The sequence below is a fragment of the Danio rerio genome, chromosome 3, assembly GCF_052040795.2.
Source record: "Danio rerio strain M-AB ecotype USA chromosome 3, GRCz13ab, whole genome shotgun sequence".
NCBI lineage: Eukaryota > Metazoa > Chordata > Actinopteri > Cypriniformes > Danionidae > Danio > Danio rerio.
This window is the reverse complement of record NC_141023.1, coordinates 61,822,501-61,842,500: the sequence shown is the minus strand read 5'-3', so window position 1 is coordinate 61,842,500 and position 20,000 is coordinate 61,822,501. Positions and strand designations below refer to the sequence as shown.

Here is a 20,000-nt window from a genome sequence, read left to right as displayed (position 1 = left end):
ATATTTTATTGACACACTTTTGGTACCAATTGAGCATTATCTCAATGCCAGAGCCTACCTGATTATTGTTGCTGACCATCTCCATCCCTTTATGACCTCTTCTGATGGCTACTTCCAGCAGGATAACGCGCCATAAAGCGAGAATCATCTCAGACTGGTTTCTTAAACATGACCATAGATATATACACTAGATATCGCATAGGTACCCTGAGCATGCGTCAATAGCGCCGCCACATTGGTACAGTGCCCCCAGGACAAGTGTCATTCAACCGCACTAGTCAAGACAGTGTTATTACGTGAAGATGCGGGACTTTAGCGCTTTCTAAGGGTGAAGTAACAAGCAAACAAAGAAAACAAAGCACAAAGGCAGAACATTACATATGTAAGGTTTAGTTTTTCTTGTTTTTGTATGTTATGAACCTTTGTGCTTAACAGGCAATGTTTTTAATGATAATACAGTCTCTTATACATTCACCATAAGGCAAATTAGCACCAACTCCCACTAAACACTCGGCTTATGCTAGTTTTGTTGAATAAAATCAGAAGAAATATGACAACGAGATGCTGCGGTGCCAGAAACCTGTATTATTGTCTTGTATAGTGAACGAGTCGTTCATAACGGAGATTCATTGACAAACTAATCACTCCCTCCGTCATTATGAGAAGAGAAAGCAGGAGAGGAGCTGTGTTTCAGGACACAGATTAGGTCAAATTTAACAGGGAGGGTGAATAGTACATTTCTGTACACACAAACACAAGCTTTTTGTTAGAAATGCCTGTGCGGTCACTGATCCATCAATGTAGAACAGTGATGTAAAACTATAAATTTCATAATAAAAAAAAATGTAATATTAACATCCAGGAAAACTCCCGATCATAGATATATGTGTATATGTGTATATCTCTGGCTTTGGATGGCCACAGTCCTCCACTGTACCTCGGTCTCGTTATTCATTTCAAAGGAGCGCTACCCTGTTCCAAAATGGCGGCTCTATTGACGCATTCCTTCCAATAGACAACAACAGGGTAGGCGACATCTAATGTATATATCTATGAAACATGACAATGAGTTCACCATACTCAAATGGCCTCCACAGTCACCATATTTCAATAAAATAGAGCACCTTTGGGATGTGGGGGAACAGGATCATGAACGGCATCATGGACGTGCAGACGACAAATCTGCAGCAACTGCATAATGCTATCATGTCAATATAGACCAAAATCTCTGAGGAATATTTCCAGTACCTTGTTGAATCTACTGTATGCCACGAAGGATTAAGGAAGGTCTGAAGACAAAAGAGGGTCCGACCCGGAACTAGTAAGGTGTACCTAATAAAGTGGCCAGTAAGTGTATATTTCCAGCCTTTGTAAACCTTGTTTTGCCTTCAGATCGCTTAAAAAAAAGTTTTAAAATTACTTTGAAAACTACATTTTATTGCCACTTATAAATGGCAGCTGTTACTGTTTGATCTGTCTTCTGTACGTGAGATCGTCTTATTTCAAAATAGTCAGTTCTGCTTATGTGGACTTCGAAGGACTCACCTTTAAAGGATCCAGCCTCTGAAATGAGACACAGCTTATATCATTTACTAATAAAGCCACGTCTGGCTGAACATTCAATTATCAGTGTTTAAAGCCACATCAGATAGGATCAAATAATAGTATGATATAAATGTATTCAGCTTTTTTTCACGCTTTATTAAAGGGACAGTTCACCAAAAAAATTAACATTTGAGACTCGAGTGGTTCCAGGCTTAAATAAATGTCATTCTTCTGTTGAACACAAAGCAAGATATACTGAAGAACTGTAGACAAAAGCAGCCGTTAGCACCTATAGTAGGAACAAACACAATTTAATCAGTACATCTTCCTTTTATTTAACAAAGAAAGAAACCCAAACCGGTATGAAACAAGTGGAGAATGAGTAAACGATGGCGGTATTTTCACTTTAGACTCTCATATCTCACATAGTCAGATTTGCTCTTAACTCAGTGTGTGATTTGATTGTGTGTCGTGCCCAGGACTCGGTTGAAGACATGCAGTCTCTGGACAGCTGCGAGTACATCTGGGAGGCTGGTGTGGGTTTCGCTCAGTCTCCACCGCTCAACTACATCCACGACCTCAACCGGTGAGAGCCACGCACGTGTGTTTTGTTTGAGTTTCCACCGTGGCCTTTTAATCAGTAACCACACAAGACGTCTGAAAGGCCAGACCTGTTTTTCCACTCAAACCTCAGATCCAGATCAGCTGCATAAAGAGCAGATTAGTCAAATAAGTGGTGTGTACGTGTTTAATGTGTGTGTGTTTGTAGGTCTGAGCTGTTGAGGCTGCTGCTCACCTGTTTCTCAGAGGCCATGTACCTGCCGCCGACTTCAGACAACACTATCCTCAACCCCTGGGTCACTTTCTTCTGCTCCACTGAAAACAGGTCCGGCTTCAGAAGACACACAAAAGACAAACGAGACACTCCCCGCTTAAACACCCGCCGACTTACTAGTGCTATTGACAAAGTCCAGCCCCTAATCCTGACTGTTAAACCCTACTGTGTGAACTTAAGTGTGGGATCTTTAGATTTGGGCTTGTAAGAAAGTGTCTAGCAAACAGCTAGCCAGACATCCTAGCAACTGCGTAGCACCAGCACACAAAAACACGCAGAGCAGCCCAGTAAACCCCAGCAAATGATTGATAATAATACTTTAGAAAGCATTCAAAAAAGCTCATTTCCCTGTAAAATACCCAGGGTTCCACTCATTTTATTCATGTTGTCCCAACACAATTCGATTAAAGTAACTTAACAAATTTAAGTGGATTAAAACAATGAAAGGTGCTGTATATAAGTTTTTGACTTATCTAAAGCATAAATATACCCTAATATGTTTGCAGTAGTGCTGTCAATCGATTAAAAAAATTAACTAATTAATCGCAACTTTTTAAAAAAAATTAATCGCGATTAATCACATTTAAAATACTAAAACTTGTAATTTTGGCAATTCAAATGTAAAATTAATGTAAACGCAAGACAAAAACTGTTTAAATTCAAAATATAATTGTTTATTAGAATTAAAATTCAAAATATAATTGTATAGAATTTTTGTTTAACTTGTAACACAGATTTCTTTATGTAAACAACATACCCACAATAAACCATCAAGATCCTGGCTTGACAGCCATATTTATTACAAAAATTAAAACACAGGCATGTAAATGACATTTAAATTTCAAAACAATCAATGCCAATAAAGAAAACATTGATTTCCATGTTGGATTCTAAGTGGACTGCAAAAAAAAGCCAAAATACAGGAATTGCAGATATGGAAAATGAAAAATTATAATAATAAACTATAGAATACAAACTGTTGCACTCATTGTAAAGTTTTATTGCTGTGAGTTGAGAACATTAGTTATAGAGTAGAAACAATTTAGCTTAATCCTCCTTTACATTCATCCAGTTGCTAAGACTAGGAGTATCCCGCAAGTGCACAGAGACCCCCAAATGCCCGCAAATGAATGATAATTTCTCGCAAACCGGTCGTTAAATACATTGCACACCCCTCTCCCCCGCATCCCTCCTTGCTCTTCAGGTAGCCTATGGCCCCGTTTACACTAGTGCGTTTTAGTTTGAAAACGCATAAGTTTTGCTATGGTTACGCCATCCGTCCACACTACGCCGGAGTTCTCGAGCGCCGAAAACGGAGCGTTTCGAAAACGCTGGAGAGGCCGTTTTCATTCTAAAACGCTGCTGCTCCGTCTCAGTGTGGATGATGGAAAACGGAGACATCTGAAAACGGAGGCGGGGCTGCAGACATTCACCTCTCTGATAGGGGCTTTTACTCAATATTAAGTAGCCTAACACACACAGTTCAGTCCCGCATCTTCTCCGTGTAAGTTCAGACTTCGCAAGTTTGATCAAGGCTGCATCTCTTCTTCTCAGTTTGATATGGAAAACATACCGAGGACACGCGTCAATCTTCACAGGGAACAGTGTACTTTATAACTTCATTCACATCACCCTGGCTACGTTATTTCACTTTCTCAACAATAAAATGTAAACTTGATATAAGGAACTGCCTATTTTTATTTTAATATAAACAGACAGCAGAAATGTTGAGGCGTCGTGCTGCATGAGCGTCATCTTCACTGTTTGGATATTTATAACAAAACGGAGCCGATAACAACTGCCTCCTTTCAATTTCAGTGAAAATACGTAACATACACTCTGTTTTGCTGAATATCAGTTTTAATAATCGATAATGGCCATTATAAAAGTATAACATACAATAAGTTTATACATTACAGGAAATAAAGGCAAGCGATCAGTCAATATACAGAATGTACGTGCTTACATTAATCATTAACTTATCTTTGCGCTCAGCCAAAACACGTTACCTGAGAACAAGTAATAGATTCCAGTGACCAAAGTCAGGGAATATGTCGTTAGATAAAGACAACAAGATGAATGAAATATCACGTTTAATAGTGAGATTAGATCCAGCGGGAGATGCTTGATGAGAAGTCCGACTAGCAGAGCTCTCATCTGGGTAGATGGGCTCCAGCGATTGCCAAAGAGTGTGTGTGTGGTCACGTGATGTGCGTTTTCAGCGTTTTGGTGTGGACGGAGAGCAGTTCAGAAACGCTGGGTAAAACGCGAGTGTGGACGCGGATCGTTTTCATTCTAAAACGCCGTTTTAAAACTAAAACGCACTAGTGTAAACGGGGCCTATGTCGCGCACAACTCACCCCCACCGTCCTTCAGGTACGTCTCGCGCGCACACGCCCCTACTCAGAGACATCGCTCACTCCACCCCTGACACCCCTCAACAGCCCTGACACAGACACACACACAGACACACACAGACAACGCGCTGCAGACGTTTTGGCCCCAACGGCCTTCCATACTGGAGCGACTCCCCTCAGATTAAACACGCATGATCACGTTCATCAAATTTGCTTAAACTAAGCGGCCTAAAGTATTACTGTATTTCACAAGGATTCTGATACAACAATGCGAAGCATACGCTTTTGTTTCGTTTAATGAGGAAACACGCTAAACTTGGAGGGCTCATGCTGAAAGGCAGAGTAATGCCCTGTCTTTGACAGCTCGCGACTTCACCAGAGACTTTCTGAGTACATTCACATAAGACACCAATACTCCGATTTTAATATGATTTAGATTATACTCTTATTAAAGGACCACAGAGTCAGGAAATGCGGAGGATTTTCTTTCTGTTCGCCATGCGGTATCAACTTACAACAGAAGTTGAAAGTTAAAAATGAAACACCCGAAATTGCATGAAACTTTGGAGAGCCTGGTGATGCGACTAATTGTTTTATACCGAAACTTGCCTTCAAAAAGTGCTTCCTTGGTCTTATCCACATTTCTTGCATGTTAAACACACGTCCACCACAACAGGAAGTAAAAAAAAACCTGCAACTGTGTTAATTGCGTTAATTTTTTTTTACGTGTTAATTATTTAAAATTAATCGCATGCGTTAACGCACTAATTTTGACAGCGCTAGTTTGCAGATATTTAAGAAACATGCTAAGTAAGCATTCTTGTTTATCTGAAAAACAATGCTAAATCAGATATTCTGCTTTTAAAATGTGTTACGTGCCAGAATGTATGTCTTTGTTTTGGTCATTAACTCGTTCAATGCCGGTTTAGCCAATTATTTTTCAGCACCCTGGTTGCCTTGGTAGAAAACAGCCTATTTGATTTATTCAGTCATGAAGGCTGTCAAAACATGTGCTGTGACTGAAAATGCGACCTTTGGTGAACCGTAACAGCCTCCGAAATAAGACACAGATTTAGAGTTACACATGTGGTGGTTATTAATTAGCAATTAATATAAATATTGTGAAGGTAAACATTAGGTTATGAAAGTAAACATTAGGCTACTTTGCAACCTTGTGTCCTAACAACACACTACATGACGAGGCTTGCAGTAATAAGCAATTTTGTTTGCACCAGATGAAACACGATAGAAATTTAAACAGCCATTCAGAAGCACAGAATAGTGCACTCACTGCACTCCAACAAAACGGTAAGGTTTATAATCTGATTAAAACATATTAAACCTCTTAAAAATATTAAAAATACATGCTGAATCACTGATATGTGTTGGCTTGCACTGAGTAACAGTTCTAAAGTAAAATTTCAAATGGTTTATTTTATGTTCAAGATCTGAGGAGAATTATCTGCTGCTGCTTTCAGTAGTATGGCAATAAATGTCCTGTAATGTCACTTGCTTTATTAGACTTTAGCACTGAATAAAGCACATGAGGTGTACCTGAGATGACCATAGTTTATCCTGTTGTTCATCAATGAGAAATAGAAGCCGTTTCTAAAATAGAAAGGTGTTGGTTAGAACAAATACTCCTTTTAGTATTGAAAATATAGCTCAAATCAGCCTTATATCAGCCTTTAGGCTCGATAGCCAGGCACACTCACGTCAATCTGGCAACCTGTGCTTGCATGGACTCCTCAAAAGAGGAGTTGAGTGAAAATGTGTTTCGATTCAGGAGCGCAATACCTAAATCAACCACTGGGTGTCAAACTTACATACCGCACCTTTAAGTTGTCCTCCATAAAATCTCAAGAATTGACCCTCCGCTAAGCCCCACCCTCTTAGTTACTGTCTCTACGCCTGTCAAGTTTTCGTGCCTGGCATGTCTATTACAATATGCTTGCACTGGTGTCAGACATCGCCAGGGATATAATTAGTCATTTTTGGCGAACAAGTGAGATATCCGAGAAAGCCAGACAAAAAAGGATTGCAGTATGCATTACAGGGGTATACTCACAACATAATAGGCAACCGATTAGAAAATAATTTATTTAAAATTAAAGCTAGGTTAGCCTAGCCGCCTCATACGCTGACTATTCAACAGCTTAGTTCATGCACAGCAGGAGAGATGATATTTTAAAATAATCTAATAATAACAACAAATAAAATCATGATTTCTCTATTTTAGCCAAAAGGCCTAATAGACTATTGTTGTGCAATGAAATATAGCGTTACTAACCGACGAGGAAACACACATGGACAGTGCTTTTACATAAATCATTCATAGAAAGAACATCCAGAAAGGGGAAATTGATGCCAAATATTAGCATCATTGACCCATAACAATGTACAGTGCCTATAACTGTCAGTATGTTTGTGTGCTTTTTATACAGTTTCTATTCTAATTTGCAGTTAAGTGGAAAAAATAAATAAATGAAAATGAAAATCAAAGTATAAATAGCAGAGGTGAACAAATATATTTTCTTTACCAGCAAATAATAATCCGACACCAAAAACAAAAGCAGACAGTAACTGATGCAGTTATTATTGCTGAAGGAGGCATGGCAGAGAAAACAGAGCGCATCGTAGTAGGTAAAACTTTCCACTAAACCTCTTTCAACCCCTCAAAATGACAAAACCCTGTCAGGATTTTTAATATCTCTGGTTAACAACTGGTTTAGAAAACAACTTAATAAAAGGTAACAAAGCTCAACATGAATATGTAAATTCTGGTAAAATAACCCAGCTTAGACCATCTTAAAATCGGTTTAGCAATTTCCAGCCTGGTCTTAGTCTGTCAGGCTGTGAGACCAGCTAGAATGACCAGCCGAAACCAGTTTGACCAGCCTGGTTTAACTAACTCTAGGCTAACGCTGTCTTTAAGGGGTCAGTGTCCCTGCAAAGTTTGGCTCCAACGCTAATCAGTCTACAAAATCACTAAAAAACTAAAGGCAGATGTGTTTGATTAGGGTTTGAGCTAAACTCTGCAGGGACACTGGCTCTCAAGGACTGAGTTTGCCCATTCCTGTTCTAGCTGTTCACCCGAGACACAGTTCACCCAAAACTGAAATGTCCATCCTAATTTACTCAACCGTTACTTCGAATCTGTTTGAGTTCCTTTCTTTTGTTAAACACCAAAGAAGATCTTTTGAAAAATGTAGAACACTTATATTTTACTATTAAAGTCAATGGTTATACGTTTTTCTAAATGTCTTCTTCTGTGTTCAACAACAACAAAAAAGCAACTTGTAATGGTTTGGAACCACTTGAAGGTGAGTAAATAGTGAGTACATCTTTCATTTTTGGGTAAAGTGTTCCTTTAAGCATCACTTCATAGAGTTTTGGTTGTGCAAACACTTCTTGCGTGATCTTCAGGACTGTAAAAGTGTGGTAAACACTGTCATTCTGTCACATCTCCAGACATGCGCTTCCGCTCTTCACCTCTCTGCTGAACGTGGTGTGTGCGTATGACCCGGTGGGCTACGGGATTCCCTACAACCACCTGCTTTTCTCAGACTACCGCGAGCAGCTGGTGGAGCAGGCCGTGCAGATCCTCATCGTGACCCTTGAGCACGAGGGCGGACAACCATACCGTCCACCTTCACCATCCAGCATGGAGGACCAGGACGTAAGAGCACCACAGCCTGTAAAATACACACAGTGGTGGACAATAACTATTTTTAACTTCAGTTTTGTACTCAAGTACATATCTTAAGCAGTGTTGGGCAAGCTACCTGGTAAATGTTGTGAGCTAAGCTATTAGGTACTCTAATTAAAATGTAGCATAACTACACTAAAAGCTCCCCCTTGGGAAATGTAGCAAGCTAAGCTAAAAGCTAAAATTTAGCTTAGCTTTGTCTAACTTGATTTTTTAATGTAAATTTTTAAACCACCTTTAATCCAATCATATCTTAGTAATTAATAAAACGGTACTAAAAAGCTATTAAGAAAGTAGTGATGCTACCGCCAGGCTACTGACAAATGTAGTTAAGCTAGTAGTGTCACTACCTGCCCAACACTGATTTTTAATATTTGTAATATTTAATATGAGTATGTTTATTGTAGGAAACTTACTTCACTACATTACAGAACAAAATATTGTACTTTTTACTCCTGTACATTTTCTGAATGAAGCTGAGTAAAAAGTTATGTTGAAGGGGAGAAATTGTCAGCTGCTCAGACAAGACAAGACACCAATTTGGTTTCATTTGTGAACGAATCAATCATTATTAATCAAAATTAGTCAGTTAATCTTTTAGATGAGTCCACAGTTGGACTTAACAAGTAATTTGTGAATTGGACTGACATCATCATCGTCAATGTTCACTGACTCAAATGACCTGTTCTGAGTGAGTCTCCAATAAATGAATCACTGATTCAAATCATTTGTTCAGAATGAGTCTCCAGTAAGTGATTCACTGATTCAAATGATTCATTTGAGGGAGGCTGCGTCCAAAATCGCATATATTTCCCTACTTTATATTATGTTAAAAACAGTATTCGAGACAAGCAGTATGTCTTAATTTAAAGTATGCAAGGAGTAACCCGATGACTTACTAATGCTGGCAAGATTCTGAAGTGCGCATCTGAAGGATGCTATGCAATCCCATGATACCACGCAAGATAATTCATGAATGGGAGTGAAGAGACGCAACTGACGTGAGTAGTTCTTGTGATAAAGACAAATGACAGATGTAGAACATCTGAGTTTCATTCATACCACTCACATTTATACTTTATAGAGCGTACTTTTCTAACGGTTGTGTAGTAAATTCAAATTCAAGTGCAGTATCTACTGAGTAGTAGGCGATTTCGGGTACAGCCTGAGTCTCCAGTAAACAATTTATTAAAATTATCGATTCAGATTAAGTCTCTCCAGTAAACGATTCACTGATTTAAATTATCAGTTCAGAGTGAGTCTCGAGTAAACGATGAACTGATTTACATGATTGAGTCAAGAGTGAGTCTCAAGTAAACGATTCACTGATTTAAATGATCAGTTCAGAGTGAGTCTCGAGTAAACGATGAACTGATTTACATGATTGATTCAAAAGTGAGTTTCGAGTAAACGATTCACTAATTAAATGATCAGTTCATAGTGAGTCTCGAGTAAACGATGAACTGATTTACATGATTGAGTCAAGAGTGAGTTTCGAGTAAACGATTCACTGATTTAAATGATCAGTTCAGAGTGAGTCTCGAGTAAACGATGAACTGATTTACATGATTGAGTCAAGAGTGAGTTTTGAGTAAACGATTCACTGATTTAAATGATCAGTTCAGAGTGAGTCTCGAGTAAACGATGAACTGATTTACATGATTGAGTCAAGAGTGAGTTTTGAGTAAACGATTCACTGATTTAAATGATCAGTTCAGAGTGAGTCTCGAGTAAACGATGAACTGATTTACATGATTGAGTCAAGAGTGAGTTTTGAGTAAACGATTCACTAATTTAAATGATCAGTTCAGCGTGAGTCTCGAGTAAACGATGAACTGATTTACATGATTGAGTCAAGAGTGAGTTTTGAGTAAACGATTCACTAATTTAAATGATCAGTTCAGAGTGAGTCTCGAGTAAACGATGAACTGATTTACATGATTGAGTCAAGAGTGAGTCTCAAGTAAACGATTCACTGATTTAAATGATCAGTTCAGAGTGAGTCTCGAGTAAACGATGAACTGATTTACATGATTGAGTCAAGAGTGAGTTTCGAGTAAACGATTCACTGATTTAAATGATCAGTTCAGAGTGAGTCTTGAGTAAACGATGAACTGATTTAGATGATTGAGTCAAGAGTGAGTTTCGAGTAAACGATTCACTAATTTAAATGATCAGTTCAAAGTGAGTCTCGAGTAAACGATGAACTGATTTACATGATTGAGTCAAGAGTGAGTTTCGAGTAAACGATTCACTGATTTAAATGATCAGTTCAGAGTGAGTCTCGAGTAAACGATGAACTGATTTACATGATTGAGTCAAGAGTGAGTCTCAAGTAAACGATTCACTGATTTAAATGATCAGTTCAGAGTGAGTCTCGAGTAAACGATGAACTGATTTACATGATTGAGTCAAGAGTGAGTCTCAAGTAAACGATTCACTGATTTAAATGATCAGTTCAGAGTGAGTCTCGAGTAAACGATGAACTGATTTACATGATTGAGTCAAGAGTGAGTTTCGAGTAAACGATTCACTGATTTAAATGATCAGTTCAGAGTGAGTCTCGAGTAAACGATGAACTGATTTACATGATTGAGTCAAGAGTGAGTTTCGAGTAAACGATTTACTAATTTAAATGATCAGTTCAGAGTGAGTCTCGAGTAAACGATGAACTGATTTACATGATTGAGTCAAGAGTGAGTCTCAAGTAAACGATTCACTGATTTAAATGATCAGTTCAGAGTGAGTCTCGAGTAAACGATGAACTGATTTACATGATTGAGTCAAGAGTAAGTCTCAAGTAAACGATTCGCTGATTTAAATGATCAGTTCAGAGTGAGTCTCGAGTAAACGATGAACTGATTTACATGATTGAGTCAAGAGTGAGTTTCGAGTAAACGATTCACTGATTTAAATGATCAGTTCAGAGTGAGTCTCGAGTAAACGATGAACTGATTTACATGATTGAGTCAAGAGTGAGTTTCGAGTAAACGATTCACTGATTTAAATGATCAGTTCAGAGTGAGTCTCGAGTAAACGATGAACTGATTTACATGATTGAGTCAAGAGTGAGTTTTGAGTAAACGATTCACTGATTTAAATGATCAGTTCAGAGTGAGTCTCGAGTAAACGATGAACTGATTTACATGATTGAGTTAAGAGTGAGTTTTGAGTAAACGATGAACTGGTTGAAATGATTGAGTCAAGAGGGAGTTTTGAGTAAACGATGAACTGATTTAAATGATCAGTTCAGAGTGAGTCTCGAGCAAACGATGAACTGATTTACATGATTGAGTCAAGAGTGAGTCAAGTTAATAACTGCTCATCAGGGGCCTCATGTACCAAGACTTGCATGGAAATCTTACTAAAACATTGCGTACGCACAAAGCTGTAAATGTGCATACGCAGAAAAAATTCAGATGTATGATACACTGCGTATGCCGAATCTCACACATATTCTTTTGTACATCCGAACAAATGTGAAACTGAGCGCAACATGCACGAGCACAAAACCCCTTCCTGCCTCCTCCCCCGTATGAATATGCTAATGACTCTACTTTGGCAAAACCAAACGAAAAAGCAAAGGCAAAATCAAGCAAAAAGAGAAACTTTGAACAGAATGTGAATTGGAGGTGCTGCTTTCGGAGGTAGACCAGAGAAAAGCGGTGTTATTTGCAAGTTTGTTCTCCGGAATTAACAACAAAAGAAAAAAATAGAGTGGGAGAGTTTAGCTGATGCGGTTAACATAGTTGGGTCTGAACATCGCACTGAGTGCATTAAAAAAGAAATAGTGTGATTTATAGGTGTAAAATATTGCAGACACTGTAACAGTCTCAGTGGCGCAGCTCGTAAGACGCATGTCAACATGTTTAGACACGTTCGAGCATGAACTTGGTTCGAATCCAGCGTCTGGTGAACTCTTTCTTAGTTTTCCCCGCTACATATCAGATTTTGCCAACTATTTATTACGAGAAAGACAAGTAGGAATCATTAATAAGTTTGTGCATCATATTTTATTTGCACATTTATTGAATGGAAATGTTTCTGATTCATGCATGCAAATTTATCTTCAGATAGTGCCTTTATAGCAATGTGCATGCCGTAGATAGCTCAGATTACATTAAGAAAACAGGCGATCGCTGCAAATTGTGCTTTAATGTTTAGCTGGTCAACTGTATGGTATGGAAACCTTATATACCTGCTAGATGAACCCGTCTCATACAGCTGCCATCGCAAGGCTCAAAGACACTTTGTAGAGAGGAATTTAACACAACTGCCTCTAGAAGTCGCCAATGGAAAAAAACAGACACGCACAAAAAATGTGCGTACGCCAGCCATAAAGCTGGCATGGAGCTGCGCACATTCCCACGTTTAGTTCATCGTTAGTAAATCCAAACGTGAACGATTCTGAGCGTGAAACCTGGCGTACGCAAAGTTTTTGTGCGTACGCAGCGTTGATACATGAGGCCCCTGAATGGGGTTCAGCGTGTAAAAATGGTTTCACATGTTCCACTCAAATAAATCATGATTTGTCAGAGTATGACAAGTTTTGGTAATTAAATTTTCTTGCAGAATAGACATTAATAAGTACTTTTACTTTGAGTACTCAAAGTACTACTTCTATTGTATTGAAATGTTATAAGGTTATCTGTACTTTTACTCAAGTGCGTAATTTGAGTACTTTGTCCACCACTGAATAAACACACTACCATACACAGATTTGTTTTTGTGAATTATGCGGACATTCCATAGGTTTCCATTGCTTTTATGCTGTACGAACAGTTTTTTTTCTCTTGCCTTACCCCGACCCTAAACCCAACCATCACAGTAAAGTCATTCTGTTTGATTTATAAACATTTCTGAGAAGTCTCCTCAAAATTCACCATCTCTTTGCAATGCCTGTGTAAAACTTATGTCAGTATACACATATGAGTCTTGTCGCTCTCACACACACAGACAGAGTACAGGTTTACAAAAATCCACTGAAATGGCTAAAGACAGTATAAATGCAAATACATCTTCTCTTATTTGTGTAGTCTGTAGGTCCAAATAACCTGTTCGTGAATTACCTGTCCAGAATTCACAGGGAGGAGGTATGGAGAATCTTAGTGTTCATAAATATTGAGAAAGTACAAAGCAGTTGCATTGTTCTCCGTGTATGCAAACGTTTTCTCCTTGTGTCTGCAGGATTACGACTTTGTGCTGAAGGGTTTAGCACGTCTGCTGACCAACCCTCTCACTCAAACATACCTGCCCAACTCCACCAAAAAGATCCAGTTTCACCAGGAACTGCTCGTGCTTTTCTGGAAGCTCTGTGACTTCAACAAAGTAAGAGATTAGATGCTTAAGTACAGCTGACTTTGAGAAATGTCATCACTTATAATTGTCATCTTTTCTGTTGCAGAAATTCCTCTTCTTCGTGCTGAAGAGCAGTGATGTGTTGGACATTTTAGTGCCTATTCTCTATTATCTGAATGATGCCCGGGCTGACCAATGTGAGTGCGCTGAATATGAACATTTTTAAAGGCAAAATAATTGATCTAAAATTCTATCATTCATCCTGCATAAAGCCCTTCAAACACCTTTAAAACATCAGATTTTTAAAATATATTTAGCATCACACACTATTTTATTTACAGGGACTGTTCATCAAAAAATTAAAAGTCTGTCGTCGTTTACTTACCATTCACTTGGCACAAATATGAGCCTTCCTGACAAGTGGACAAATCTAAGAGTGCTTTTACACCTGTGAATCGATTCAGTTGTTCCGAAACAGAGATTACAATTGTTACATTGTTGCTCTTTGCTCTTGGAGCGGTTCGCTTTCACACTGCAAAGTTTCTAATCGGACCAAAAGAGCTAAAACAAGTCACGTGCGAGTAAACTCTCCTTACATTAGTCAGAGTGTCAGGGTTTATTTTGCAGCGTCCCGCTCAGCTGTCAGGAGAGGTGGTGGTTTGATGGTGATTGACAGGGTGCGCGCGTGACGTGTCTGAGGAGAGATGCGGTTGGGAGGGGTAAGAAGGGTGCGCGACGATGCCTATTTGAGGACCGGGAGGGAGATGCGAGATTACCGGGAGATCATCACTCGTTTGCGGGCATCCGGAGACTCGCGAAACTTCCCGCCCTACTCATAGTTCTCTCTTTATATAGCCGTATGTCTATTACATATCCATAAAACACTGTGATATAACCGCGCTCGGATCGGATCGCTTTCTCACTGCAATCGAACCGCTCCAGGGTTCGTTTCAATCGAGCCGAGACCACCTCATTCAAGCGATCTCGGAGCGATTACTTTGGTGCGGAACAGAGCACGATTGCCCTGTTCACATATGCCAAACGAACCGCGCTAACTGGGCAAACAAGACACGTTCCGAAACAAAAGTGTAGGTGTGAAAGCACCCTAAGATTGTTTTTATTCATTCATTCATTCATTCATTCATTCATTCATTCATTCATTCATTTTCTTGTCGGCTTAGTCCCTTTATTAATCTGGAGTCGCCACAGCGGAATGAACCGCCAACTTATCCATCAAGTTTTTACGCAGCGGATGCCCTTCCAGCTGCAACCCATCTCTGGGAAAAGATTGTTTTTAATAAAACAAATATAAATATGCTTATAATAAATACTACTACTACTAATAATAATAATAACATTTTACAAAATCAAGATGATGTGAATAAACTGAAAAAGCCCCCCTGAGATAAAGAAGACATGAAAGCAGTGGTTTTGATTTATGTTGAAAATAATAATTTTTGTATTTTGTTTTCCTTTAATTCTTTTTCATTTGCAAAGATATTTCTGTGCTGTACATCCTGCATGTGTATTAAGCAATATGTAAGGAGGTGCACAAGTATCACGCTCTGCGTTGGAGTTTAGACCTCCTGTCAGCTGGTCTATGGTGCAGCCTATTTTAGTTTCTTAAAATAGCAACATGCCAGCAATGCACTTGTTAAGTGTGACGTCACGCGGAGCGGCTTCCGGGTCCAAGCGCTCTATTCAACTGAATGGGGAGATTCATGAAATGGTAATAATAAACGTTAACAAAGCGATTTAATACTTTCGAAAGTCACGATTGCAATATATATGTCCATGCCTAATATCCAATGGCCAGAAAGTGATTCATTGTTTTGTAAATTGTTAAACTTTTGGTATTTGTTATGCAGCAAGCCCAGAGATTGTTGTGTACACTATGACTTTATGTAAAATTTACTTTAATGTGTGATAGAAATAAAAAGTGATCATAAACGAATTATTTCTCAACTCAAATGAATGGCGGCTTGGACCCGGAAACTATTACATACGTCACAAACACGTCACCACTTAAAGGGCCATGAAACCCCCTCGTTTCAGCAGGGTGTTTTCACACCTCTACTTTGGAAAAAGTCAGAAAAGTGGGCGTGTCCAGCTCTGTTTAGTGGGGAGTGTCAAAGGAAGAAAAGCGGCTTGGTGTGGGAGTGTCTATTTGGGCGCGCTAAATTTCAGAGTCAAAACACACACACACAGCGGACAATGTGACTGTGTTTACATGGACATCTGTTGTCGAATTATTTGCCAAATTATTAAATGGTGGACTTTAACTGCAGTTTGGCTCTTTCATTCAGGGAATTCATTCATGTCCCTCGCGACAAAGGAGATATTTGATTCGAGGATCTGCTTAGATGCACACGGCAGGTAGCGTCAGAAAGCCGCGTGTGTTATTCCGGTCACAAAATCCAACACGAGGTTATAGTTTAGTTGTAACTGTTAGTGCTAACTTGTTTACACTCGGTGCAATAGTTTGTTTGATACGAATAAAATACGAACTGAATAAACAAAGAGCACTGGTCGCTCACTTACCAAATCTGTAGAGACAGGACAATCACCAGCAACTAGAGCCGCGTCTTTATTTAGAGGAGACTACAAGCGAATCCAGATCTCAGCGTTTGCAGATGAGAACAGCTCTCAGGTAAACAATGTTCCTCCTTAGACACGTAAGTTATTGTTGTCGCGCGTCGCGTACACTGTTAATCCACGCGTGAATCCAGCTGCGCTCTCACAGAGAGAAAATGAAAACAAAACTTAACGGCAGCAAACAATAAAAGCAACCCTTCACGCTTGTTTTGCCAACACAACGTGGCGTCTCTGTCGTCTACACTCTGACAGCAATGAATATTAATGAAGTTGCACAATAGAGCGCGCTGATTGGTTTGAACCAAGCCTTACTCATGCATTAATGCAACACACTGTAAGACGTAATAAGACACACTCTGGCACAGACGGCCAGTCTGCACGCTGGAATACAAGCTATTATGTCATGACCGTGACGCAGCTTCAAAAATTAGTTTCAAACCGGAAGTACGAATTTGCTTCAAATAACGCAAAAACAACCAATTTACACTTTTTAGTGAAATATAGGTGTCCTAATAGTGTTTTTAGCAGTGAGGGACACATATACGACTGTCAACAGCTCAAAAAATGTGTTTTGGTGTTTCGTGACCCTTTAACAAGCGGATGCGCCGTAGCACACCTCTGATCTAGACCGAAACACCCATGAGTCCACAAAGTGGCGCAAATGGATAAGTTATTTAAAGGGCCATGAAACCCCCCGTTTCAGCAGGATGTTTTCACACCTCTAGTTTGAAAAAAGTCTGGAAAGTTGGTGTGTCTAGCTTTGTTTGGGTGGGAGTGTCGGGGGAGGAAAAATGGGCAGGGTTTGAATAAAAATGGGAGTTGCCATTTGGGCACGCGCTTCTGACCGAGGAAAAACAAACACAGACGCAGGGGAGACAGTGTGTTTAATGACGGTGGAATGTTTGATACCACACATCGTATAAGAGGAAAAAGCATCTGCATTTCTTTGTAACTCAGATGCGCTCAGTAGGTCAGAAAGCCGTGTGTGTATAGACTATCCTGTCACAAAATGCGGCAAAAATTCAACACGATGGTCGGCAAAAGTTTGCTTACAGTCAGGGCCGGAGCAAGCTAAACTGCCGCTCTAGGCAGAGGACGATCACGCCGCCCTCAACCCCAAAGTGAAAACGAAAGTGACCGGTTATGAAAATAAAGTGAGGTGTCACAGACCTCTATTCAGCCGCCCTATGCGCGGATATAACTGAGGACGCACGGGTGCTGAGGGAGGGAGGGAGGTGTCGCTGACGCTGCCCTCTCTATACTGCCGCCCTATGCGCGTAAATAACTGAGGACGCGCGGGTGTCGCGGACCTCTAATCTGCCGCCCTACGCGCGGATTTAACTGAGGACACGCGGGTGCTGATGGAGGTGTCGCTGATGCCGCCCTCTCTATTCTGTCGCCTATGCGCGAATATATCTGAGGACGCGGGTGGTGAGGGAGATGTCGCGGACATAACTGAGGACGCAGGTGGTAAGGGGGGTGTTGCGGACGCCGCCCTCTCTATACTGCCGCCCTAGGCGGCCGCCTAGGTCGCCTCTATGGACGCGCCGGCCCTGCTTACAGTGTTCACGTGTTTACAGTCAGAGAGCAGCGTTTACAGCGGATCTTTCAATATTGTAGTGATATTAACGTACTGTAAACTAAGTAACTTATAAATCATTTTGACTACGGTCTGTCTTTAAACACTGAAAGAGTACTGCTGACCATACCAACTATAACTTTGCCATCTGAATGAACAAAGAAAGGGCGCTGATCGCATACACTTACCGAATCTGTAGACAGAACAATCAGCTCATACTGGAGCTGCGTCTTTTTTAAAGGAGACGAGCAGCAAATCCGGATCTCACCATTTATGAGAAATGCTCTCGAGTATATGCCTCCTTTTTTAGACCTGAACGCCTATGGGTGCACATATGAGCGCATATGTATTTGCTATTTAAACAACGTGGCGCAAAACGCCAAAACGACTCTTGCGCCAAGCTGAAACTAGCAAACAACAATTGCCTCGCGCCTTGTTGTATGATAGGGCCCTCTGTGTGGAGTTTGCATGTTTTTCCCGTCTTGATGTGGGTTTCCTCCAGGTGCTCCGGTTTCCCCCATAGTCCAAAGACATTTTCCATGGTTAAATGGGGTGAATTAAATTGGCTGTAGTGTATAAGTGTGTTCATGAATATGAGGGAGTTTTGTGTTTCCCAGTACTGGGTTGTGGCTGGAAGGGCATTCGCTGCGAAAAACATATGCTGGAATAGTTGACGGTTCATTCTGCTGTGGCGACCTCTGATAAATAAAGGACTTAGCCGAAGGAAAATGAATGAATGAAAATGAAACAACAAATCAATATTTAAGATTAATTTGATCAAATATGCGTTTTGCTAAACCTGTTTAACAGTAAGAACTGGCATGAAATCAAAGTCAAAGATCTAAACAATCCCAAACTGGAAGTTGACATCTCAAAAAATGAGCTTTCAGGTTTTTTTTTTTTTTGAGCGCAGTACTAAACATGACCACCACATGACAACAAGGCTCCAATGGTGACCCTATTAAGACCTAAACTCTCAGGTTTCATAAAAATGAATGTGCACTTTAAAGATAAGTAAAAGTCACGTGTTTAGATGGACATTCTCCATTTTTAAGAGAACTATCCCTTTAAGAATGACACTTTTTATTAATTGTCTGGTTCACTTTTCTTCTTAAAAACATCACAATTAAGTTTTTATGAGCATTTTAACCTTGGTTTAACTGTAAATCTTCAACGCTTTGGTTCACAGATTTAAGTTGTCTTATTTTAAAGACAATATTTGTCAGATTGTTGGTGAAGTGAAAACATAAAGTGATAAAAAATTGTTTTATTAAAATAAAACAACAAATCAACATCTAAGATCAATTTGATCAAATATGCGTTTTACTAAACATCTTTAACTGTAAAAACTGAAATAAAATCAAAGTGAAAGATCTAAACAAATGGTGTTCCAAATTTGAAGTTGATATCTCAAAAAATGAGCTTTCAGTTAGTTTAATGGGTGCAGTACCAAACATGACCACCAGATGACAACAAGGCTCCAATGGTGACCATATTAAGACCTAAGGGCCCTATCATACACCCGGCGCAGTGGGGCGCAAGACGCGGCGCAATAGTCTTTTGGGAGTTTCAGCTTGGCGCAAGAGTCGTTTTGAGACGTTGCGCTACGCTGTTTAAATAGCAAATGCATTAGCGCTCATTTGTGTGCCCATAGGCATTCTGGTCTAAAAAGGAAGGCGTTCTGAGGTGGACCGCTGGCGCGTTGCTATTTTGAGAAACTATAATAGATTTTTCATTAGACCAAAACTAACCCGGTCTAAACTCCGGCGCAGAGTTGCGCCTCGCTTACGCACTGCTTAATACGCACAAGAGAGCAATAGGCAAATATCTTTACATATGAAAAAATTTAAATATTAAGGATATATATAGAATATAATAAGAATAGATATAGGATATAAAAATAAAGGATTAAAATATTACAAAACATATTATTTTCTAGCCTATAAATATGAAAAATCACTGCTTTTATGTCTTCATCTCGGGAGGCTTTTTCAGTTCATTCATAACAATTTGCTTTTGTATAATGTTATTATTATTAGCAGTATTATTTATTATATCCATATTTATATTTGTTTTAATAAA

At 39.5% G+C, this 20,000-nt stretch overlaps 1 protein-coding gene and 1 long non-coding RNA gene across 3 annotated transcripts in view; both read left to right on the top strand.

Moving 5' to 3' along the window:
- hid1a (HID1 domain containing a) overlaps positions 1–20,000 on the top strand; it is a 55,617-nt gene that overhangs the window by 11,521 nt on the left and 24,096 nt on the right. For both annotated transcript variants that reach the window (XM_087245277.1, XM_087245276.1), the window contains exons 5-10: positions 2,025–2,131; positions 2,315–2,431; positions 8,209–8,416; positions 13,483–13,539; positions 13,634–13,774; positions 13,851–13,941. In XM_087245277.1, the coding sequence (XP_087101403.1) occupies positions 2,025–2,131; positions 2,315–2,431; positions 8,209–8,416; positions 13,483–13,539; positions 13,634–13,774; positions 13,851–13,941 (721 nt within the window). The remainder of the gene's footprint in view (positions 1–2,024; positions 2,132–2,314; positions 2,432–8,208; positions 8,417–13,482; positions 13,540–13,633; positions 13,775–13,850; positions 13,942–20,000) is intronic.
- Positions 8,904–10,497, top strand: LOC147836939 (uncharacterized). Its single transcript, XR_015941975.1, has 3 exons — positions 8,904–9,841; positions 9,888–10,026; positions 10,351–10,497. It is a non-coding gene; the product is annotated as an uncharacterized LOC147836939 (long non-coding RNA).